We start from the raw sequence: 8,985 nt of genomic DNA on the forward strand, positions 1-8,985 counted from the left end.
GGCTCGGGGTCCATGGCCCTGCTTTCAAATAACCTCTCTTTTCTAGAGCAAACACCCCCGCCCCCTCCAATAACAACACTCCATGATACCCTGGAATTCATACAGTAATGTATATTTATTACTGAAAAACGTTTCTTCTTTGTCAAAAACAGTTCTCGATCTATAACTTCACTGAGCATTTTTGAAGAGAGCTTAAACTGCTCTCTGGTTTAATACTACTTCTTGTGAACCCCATTAATGTACTAAAGAGAAGCTAGACATTGTGCGTTGAGTGCGTCTGAAACAGGAAGTGTTGCCTTGCATAGTACAAGCAAGGAGTTTAAGGGTTCTACAGCTACAGTCTGGCCATTGAAATGAAGTAAACTCTTCCAGATGAAACATCAGTATTTGTTCTCTAATACAGAAATAATACCTTCCAACTGAGTACATTCTATCAGCCCTTATGGTAAAGCAGATGGAGGGTGTGTGCCGAGCATGGGTGCACATGTGTGTGGTTGTCTGGTGATGGAAATTGTGTTTAATTGTTTAATTGAGTGGTTGAGGTATGGTTGGAAAAGTGTGGAATGTGGCCAGAAGGAAATTGAATGATTAATTGTCAATCTACCCCTGGCCACACCCTATCAAAGGAACAAATGAATGACAGTTTGATGGTTGTGTAGGTGAGTGCTTGGAGCAGAGAAAAAAGAGTGGAACAGAGTAAGGTACCCTGATAGTGAGGCTTGGGTACTGTTTTGTTTATTTTGAAGAGTTTAGTGTGTAAGGTTTTTTTTTTTGTTTAAACTGTTATTTTGTTCCTGTGTTTGTGCTTTTTGCCTCTGTTGTCTGTCTTGCCCGCAAGCCACTCAACCACAGCCTCCATCACATTTTGTTTTCCTGTCCCAAAAGAGGTGCATTGGTTTTGTATGTGTGTTAGATACACCTTAAACAAATCAGTCAATAGTTACTTTAAAAAGTGTGTGCTACACACTGGAGGTGTTTTCAATTTTTTGTCCTACTCATGTTTCAAGTGCCATGACTTATGACATGAAACCCCCTTTTGGATTCTAGTCAACATTTTCGACTCTTAATACAGAACAATGCCAAACACTAGCAATCATGCGTTCATATTTCATTTGCAAAAATGAATTTTGTTAGAAAATTCAAAACAAGAGCTGAATGCAAAAAAAGAGACAATTCCAGGTGAAAGCAAACACGTTGCATAGGTCCTGAGTTTCATCAACTGGAATGCAGCTCCAGACTATTGGATGAGTCGGGGGAAGAATTTTGGACAACAAGTAATTAATTACATTTCGAATTAATAAAAGACAAAAAAAAAAATCAGTTAATTAAAAATAATATTATTTGATTATCTTGAATTAAGAACCCATCAATTAACTGAACGTGCATACAATCATTTGTTGACAAACTTCAGTTTTTTACATCACCCAAACAGTTTAATCCACTTTCTACATTCATATGCTTATTCAGAACACTGAGGCTGGGAATCAGTCAAGATTGACCTTAAGTCTAATCTTACATGTAGGTTTTATTTTGCGGGTTGCACAATGACTATCGCGGATCTGAAGGTTTTAATGTCGATTTAAAGTTGTAGTTCACATAGAAAACACAAACTTTCCACTATGAAAACTTCATCTTGAATATCTGACATATGTATTAGCCACTTTGATATGATGTATTTAAAATATATTCCAAAAAAATTATATATGAACTGCAGCCAGTGAATTGAAACACATGTTTACTGGTTTTACTGGTACACACGGTTTACATATGAAAGCCCAACAGGTTTACAACAAACACTTGTGTTGTTTTATAATAATTGGTCAAAGCGCAGTAATAACTGGTGAAATTAGTCACAGGCATGCAAGCACACAATTAACTATGTATTGTACCAACTTGTTTCAACACAGTTGGTGCCATTTTCCCAAGCATGAAAGATCCAAGACAGCAAGTCTGTTGCAGCTAGTCAAAATGGTAAACACAATTCCTGGGATCCTCTTGCTTGAGCCAAGGTGGGTAATTCTGATTTGAAATCAGCACAGATTTATCCACTGATTGGAAAATTACTGTAACTCTTACCAGTCAAATGATTCCTTCAGGGTCTTTATCATGATTAATAGCTACCTTTCTCTGGACAACCACTCACATAACCATGAGTCTACAACACTGGAAAAACATCAGAATAAATTGTAATGTAAACAATGGGTGAAAGGTTGAGCAGAACAAGAGAAAATAACACTCGTGCAGATGGTCGAGGCCACTTTCTCCTTTTAACATGCAGTCACCGTGAGTCACGGATGATGGACTGTCAATATAAAAAAAAATTAAAAAATCCATAATAATGGTTACTCTTATAAAATGACCACTTTCTTAATGGGACTGACCACAGCCTGTCCAATTATAGTTATATTGCCTGGGTTTTGGTGTTGTCCAGTGATGTGGTACTGAATTTGTTCAATAACCCAATAAAGTGATTCGTAGGCATGTGCTAGTGCCTTTAATCAATACCACAAAAATGAACAAGCTGCCCTACTCCTGGGTATTCTTAACCACAGACACAGATGCCAATAGTTTATACTTGTTCTGTACGACAATGAGGATTGCCAAGTCATGTCTATTTACACCATTGCAGCTATGTAAATATAAAAAACACGATCCATTCACAGTACTGGTAAGATGTTGATAGACTGTATGCTATGATTCTTAAGACTATATTAGATGTCACAAATACACTAACCAATGGTCCCTGTGGATTTTTTAAACATCCACATGATATGTAAAAACTATAAGTTTAATGGCTGCAACAAATACATTAAAACATTCTTTTCATATAGTGCCTTCCTCAAACATCAGCAACATGACCAGCACAGTATGGCAAAAACAGTTAACCACTGAGCATGGTAGTTCATGTTGTTCACCACAAGGGAGCACAGTTCATTTCCTTTTAATGAAGATTCTGGAGTGCGGGGCTGCTGAAAAGTCATGTTACTTTACAAGTTTGACAAGATATGCGGTTCTGTCCTTTATTATGCAGTGCAGGGCCAAACTGCACCATAGTCAGCCTCTTACCTGCTGTTATTACCTGCCTGGTTTCACTGCTTTCTGTGTCATTTCCCTAGCATAGTCAAGCTGGCCATGCGGCCAGTGATTCATCTTTAACATTGCTATAGGGGACGCAGGGTGTTACTTAATGAATGCTCTTTCTAACTGTCCAGAATAGTTCAATGAACATGAAAGTTTATTGAATCCATTAACTTCTTCAATTACTTTCAATAACTCCAGAGTTTAGCTGTGTGATTAGACCAGGCCTTTCTATAAATAGCTTCCGTTTAAGGATAGAAGTAGGGCCAGAATGTAAATTATTTGGAATCACTGCTTCATTGCAGGTATCCAATCCTATTAGCAGGAAATGTCACCTATTGATTAAAAAATGATTAGACAAAACAGAAGAGTGATCTGTGCTTCCAAACATCTGCATCAACACACTTAGATGTAACAATAAGTTTAACATCAATACCGTGAGGACCTAAAATGAAGTGACAAATGTATTTGTCATTCTGTAAATAATATGTGAATAAGTTTCCTAGACACTCTTGTGGTATCAGTTTAAAGTGAGGGTGAGGTTTCTGTTCATGTTACTGGGATAAAGAATGAAACTGATTGAAATCTTAACAGACTTTGTTTTTGGGCTCTGCACCAAAAAGCCCACAGCATACACGAGCACTTAGCTACAACACTGGTCTACTTGACTTTGTATTTCATAGTTTCACCTCCGAACGGATGATGATATAAGTCACACATCAACATCCATTATAACAAATACCACTGTGACGGGGTCGATACCCTCCTCCCTCACTAAGTAAAAACATTACTGCCACAAAATAGGACACTGAACATTTGAATATAATGGACTCGTGATTTCATTTCATGTGAAAATAAAATACTGGTGGTGTTGGTCTGTGTGGGTTCAGCAAAAGAAAACACTCTTAGTAAACCAGCAAAGTAAATCAAAGTTTAAAGGTTTCATAATTAGATTGTCCACGCTTACAAATACAAATTTACAAGTTACGTTCCCCAATGGTATGACTATACATACTAAATATACATGTTTTACAATGTATATCACATAAATATTTATATATTTATATATATATAAATATATATATACACACACACACACACACACACACACACACACACACACACACACACACACACACATAGATATATGATTTTCCTGGGGATGGTGTTGCCAGGGGAGGAGCCTAGACTAGACAGGTATATATTAATGCGTTTCAAACTGCAAAAAAGTTTCAGATTTTGTTTGGGTTTTTTTTGTTTAATAAAATTAGGTGCTTAAATTACATCTATTTGAAGTTCTTGTCCACTTCTTGCAAACCACAAGCGCTCAGTAAACCTCCTCAACCACAACTAATATTGCAATTAAATAAAGAACACGACAATTGAGATTCTTTAATGTAACCAAATGTATTACATTTGGGTTCAATTGAATGGTCCAACAATTAAAAACATAAAATCAGTCAGCAGTCAATGCTTAATATCGGAACGCTGAAATGGGAATGGGGATGGGGGGCGGGGGGTGGTTTGGCGTCATTCCCCTGCCAAACCCCTAATCCCTGGAAAGCCCACCCCTCTGCATTACGACACTCAGCGGCTGCTGTACAGCCCACCCCTCTGCGTTACGATGCTCAGCGGCTGCTGTACAGCCCACCCCTCTGCATTACGACGCTCAGCGGCTGGTGTTTTCCTTCTGCTTCTGGAACAGGTCCTTCAGCTGCTGCTCAGATGTTGCTTCTTTCTGTTGCACCAGATCTGCATGTCCTTTGGTCACCCCCCAGCTGTCTGGATGAGACATGGAAGAGCAAAACGGCCGGCCAGAAGCAGGGGCCAGTTTCTCCCAGTAATCCCGGCGAGCCCTTGGAAAGGAAAGGAGAGGTGGATTGAGTTGGTATTCTCTGAATGCAACTTCACACGTAAAGATCTATGCAGTACATTAACAGAAGAGCCCTCGTGCCATACCTGGCTCTGACCCAGGGCTTGGTGTGCATTTCCAGGCCGCTGCCCCAGCTGCCGTGTTTCTCTGAGGCCTTGGGGAGGAAGCCCCTCTCTGGTGCCAACTCCTCTGCGACGGCTCTGATGTGGTAGGGCTCGAACCCACAGCAGCCACCGATGTAGCGGATTCCTAGACTGTAGGCCTCCCTGGCGTACTTGTGCATGTCCCATCTAGTGAGGACTCTTGGTTCCAATCCTACTCACACAAAGATCAAACATTCAGTTAATATCTTATGCTTATTTAAACTACATTGCAAGTTCTACATAGAACCCCCATAGTTTATAACACTGTAATCTTTAGAATTTAAATCCTTTCGAGATGTACATAAACTGACTAAATAAAACCCACACTAATCACCATAATTTGTTCCAACCACTTTATTGCAATCGTAGAGCGTCCTGTAAGAGCTATTTTTTGTGAGCTTTCGGAACTCCATGTGCTGTTACTTTAGAAAGAGTTTCAATATATTTTCTTAAAGTAGCCTCTGAATGCTGTCTGTTATGTTTTGTACTGGACAGCGGCCCTTCCAGAGGAAATAAAGTGAATCTGTATATTGAGCAGTGAAAATGTCACAGTGATGTCAAGCTAAGGTTAGGGATAGGAATATGGATATTAAAGCCTTTGTGACATCACCTATCAAGGTCTCTTACCAAAGGGGAATTCTGGCAGGTCAATGAAGCCCTGGTGATTGCAGTCAGGGGTGTGGTAAGCAAGGGGCTGGACCATTAGATGGGCTTTCAGTTTCGCTGCTTCCAAGCCTGCCTTCATGAGCTTCATGGTCTCCAAGCAGGTCATCGGATCAAAATGGCAGTTGATTCCAACTATATGAGCCCCTGGAGGAACAAAAGATGAATTCTGTCTGAAGTTCATGGCACAGTTCAAGTTCAGGGTCACTGTGTGGAAAGCCCACTACTGTACTTATTCACCCTGTTTATAGTTATGGCTGTAACTGGGCACAAATGCTACCCTGTATCTCACACACAAGCACTCTACCCACTACCCTAAAATAACAAGGCACCGTTAAGCCAGGTCTGTTTCTACCCAGCTTTGTCACAAAACTGTTGGTGAATTTTGTTCAGTGCAAAAATCTGTTATGTTCCTTCCTCCTATTCATTTTATCTGTCATATGAAAAATTATTATAATGTACCAAAGATCTGACAACATATTATAGCAGTCAAATTATATTTACTTACTGTAGGATATTTTGCAGAACAATAGTATATATAAATTATTATTTTTATTTTTTTATAAAAAAACATTTTTTTTGCATAAGACAAAGTTTTAATAAATGAAAACACGATTTTTATGTCTTATGGAAATGCAATAATCCATTGTAGCAACTTATGAAAAACAAAAAAGCACTGCCAAAATACACAAAGAGTGGGCCAACAGTATACCCTACCAGCTTTGACCAGCTTGACGGCACAGTCCCCTGGAGACACTCCATTCAGGTCTCCAGTAGGTCCAATGCACAGAGTGGCTGCAACTGGCTTCCCACTGCCCTTCAGAACATGAACTGCCCACTCAGCCTCCTCTACATGCTCAAAATACTAAACAATGAAACAAACACACAGCAAATTAAGCATTGTTTTATGGTTAAAATATGACATTATAAATAGTACTGTAGGTGTGAGTATGATGGTATTCCAACATCACAACTGAATATCATTTTGAAGTGTGTTATTCTGCCATTTGTGCTCTACAATGTACAGCTTAGCACCACATCATCACTCTCAATATACAGGTCCTTTCTGCAGATGGCAATCTGGTACTGCAGAGTAGGCTGCAAGAAGTGCTTCAGTATGTCAGTCTGGCATCTTTATACATTCAGACCATTAATTAGCGTCCTCTTACATTTTAACTATGGTAACAATTAATATTTTACAAAGGCTTCTCCTATAAAAACAGCATGTTAATTCAACTTTCACTTCCAAGACTATCTGAATTGAGGGATATGCTTTTAGAGTGCCGGCTCACCTCAGCAATCATGAAGTCCACATTCTTTTTCACAAAGACGTCCAGTTGCTTCTTGAAAATGGCCTTCACATCTGCCTCGCTCTTGCAGCTCAGGTAAGAGGGGGTCTGGCTCACACCTCCAGCCACCAGTGCATCTCCTTCATCAGCCACCTCCCTGGCAATGTCGCAAGCAGCCTCGTTCACTTTTTGGCCCTGGGAAGAAATTAAAGTAGTTTTTACTGACATCTTTTTTGTAATAGTTTCCAAGGGAGCAAAAAAAAAAAAAAAAAAAAAAAGCAAAAACACCACAATACAGGTTTCAAAAGAGAAACCTACATCCATGAATACATGGACTGCACTGTCCATCAAATGTACATATTGCTTCACAAGATATAACCTTTCACTGCTCAGATGCTCCAGATACAGCAAACATGCAATTACGCTACAGTAAGCACATACTTTCCATTACCATGGATAATGAACATATACTGCAGCATGTATTTGCAGATCAGACAGTGACCGATACATACAATTATTTTTCTACCCTCATCCAGAATGTTTTTTGTTTTTTTTTAGACTGATCATTGTGGTTTAATGGTGTTGTCCCCTCAATTGACAAAAAATATGCTCCTGCTGCAAAAAGTAAATTCACAGTAAAGTATTTGCAATCATCCAGATTACTGGTTCTGCACACATAACCAGCCTCTGGTTATTGAGCTAAACCTACAGCAGCAATGTGACAGTTCTCACCGAAAACTTCTGTGCCACATAATTGCCCCTGTTCTCCAGCTTATCATCACTGGCATAGAATGTGAAAGTCTGCATCACATCAGATCCAGATCTAAGGAACTCTCGGTGCAGCTGGCGGACTGCAAAGCAAGAGGCAAACCAAAAATGAGTATCATTTTACAAGCCATCAGTACGTGTAAAATATTTCATATTGCGCTAGATTACATTAACATGATGTCTTACTAGCTTCAGGGTGCTCCACTGCGGCCTCGGGGGTCCACGGCCCTGCTTTCACATAACCTCTCTTTTCCAGAGCAAACACAAACCCCCCGTCTCCAATAACAACTTCCCCTGCATCCAGACGTGCAAGAATCCCCTGGAATACACAGTTATGGAAGAAGGTCAGCATCCCATTGTGTAAACTGAAAGAGAGTTCCAACTGCTATCCTTGCAAAGAAATCCTAGCACCGCTCTGGAAGCAGCAACTGTGATGCAGTACTGTAAATTAAACAGACCATAATAATCACCCTGTGCAGCTACAGCAGGTTACAGCGTTACACAGTTCAAACATGTCTGGGTACTTCCTCACAGTAAGAACCATCTTAGCACTTTCTTCAGTTGCCATATTTCAAGGGCTTTTTTCAATTTACACTGAAACTATAAAAAACGCACAAGAATAACTATTTAACCCTTTGCAAAGTATTTTTGGTAGAGTAGTTTACTGTAAACCTTGTACCTTATGTACACTGCATTAAAAAGTTACTGGTACCAAATACAAATACATACAATTAATTTATAGTTTAATTACATTACATGTGTATTACACCTGAAAAATGAGCCACAAATTAGCTTTAGCATTAGCAAACTATCTCCCCACTTTGCCTTATTCACTCAAATCAAAAGCCGCTCAGTTTACGATCTTTGACGGGTGCTAATGTTAGGGGTTGACGGTTTTATTACACGGTAGACCTGTAATGTAGAATTATCACCTATGTGTACGTGGTACTGGTTAATTAGACACATAACTGACAGCGACAATGCTAATCATAACATTAAAACTGTACTTACCTTTTTAGGTGCCATGTCTTCCCAAGATAAGCGTTAATTGGAAGCACTTCGACAGCTGCAACCCCAAAGCCCTAATTTAGCTGTACTGTAAAACAAACCGCTTCTCTTCTATATATTGCAAGGGGCATGGTGGGCGGGTCTGATGTCACCAGAAGACTTC

General features: G+C 39.5%; 1 protein-coding gene across 1 annotated transcript; it reads right to left on the reverse strand.

The window, feature by feature from the left end:
* Positions 1–4,456: 4,456 nt before the first annotated feature.
* LOC121305143 (betaine--homocysteine S-methyltransferase 1-like) lies at positions 4,457–8,930 on the reverse strand. Its single transcript, XM_041236681.1, has 8 exons — positions 8,826–8,930; positions 8,001–8,133; positions 7,779–7,897; positions 7,050–7,241; positions 6,475–6,622; positions 5,722–5,904; positions 5,038–5,266; positions 4,457–4,934 (listed from the first exon to the last, which is right to left on the reverse strand). Exons 1-8 carry the CDS (start codon positions 8,838–8,840, stop codon positions 4,748–4,750), a joined length of 1,206 nt encoding a protein of 401 aa, XP_041092615.1. The 5' UTR covers positions 8,841–8,930; the 3' UTR covers positions 4,457–4,747.
* Positions 8,931–8,985: the final 55 nt, after the last annotated feature.

This window comes from Polyodon spathula, chromosome 2 (genome assembly GCF_017654505.1).
Source record: "Polyodon spathula isolate WHYD16114869_AA chromosome 2, ASM1765450v1, whole genome shotgun sequence".
NCBI classification, from domain to species: Eukaryota; Metazoa; Chordata; class Actinopteri; order Acipenseriformes; family Polyodontidae; genus Polyodon; species Polyodon spathula.

What these genes read in the sequence shown, in the direction of transcription:
- LOC121305143 (XM_041236681.1), bottom strand. An exon ending in ATGTGGCACAGAAGTTTTCG is followed by an intron (nt 7,242 to 7,778) that starts GTGAGAACTGTC and finishes ATTTCTTCCCAG; the next exon opens with GGCCAAAAAGTGAACGAGGC. An exon ending in TGGACTTCATGATTGCTGAG is followed by an intron (nt 6,623 to 7,049) that starts GTGAGCCGGCAC and finishes TTCATTGTTTAG; the next exon opens with TATTTTGAGCATGTAGAGGA.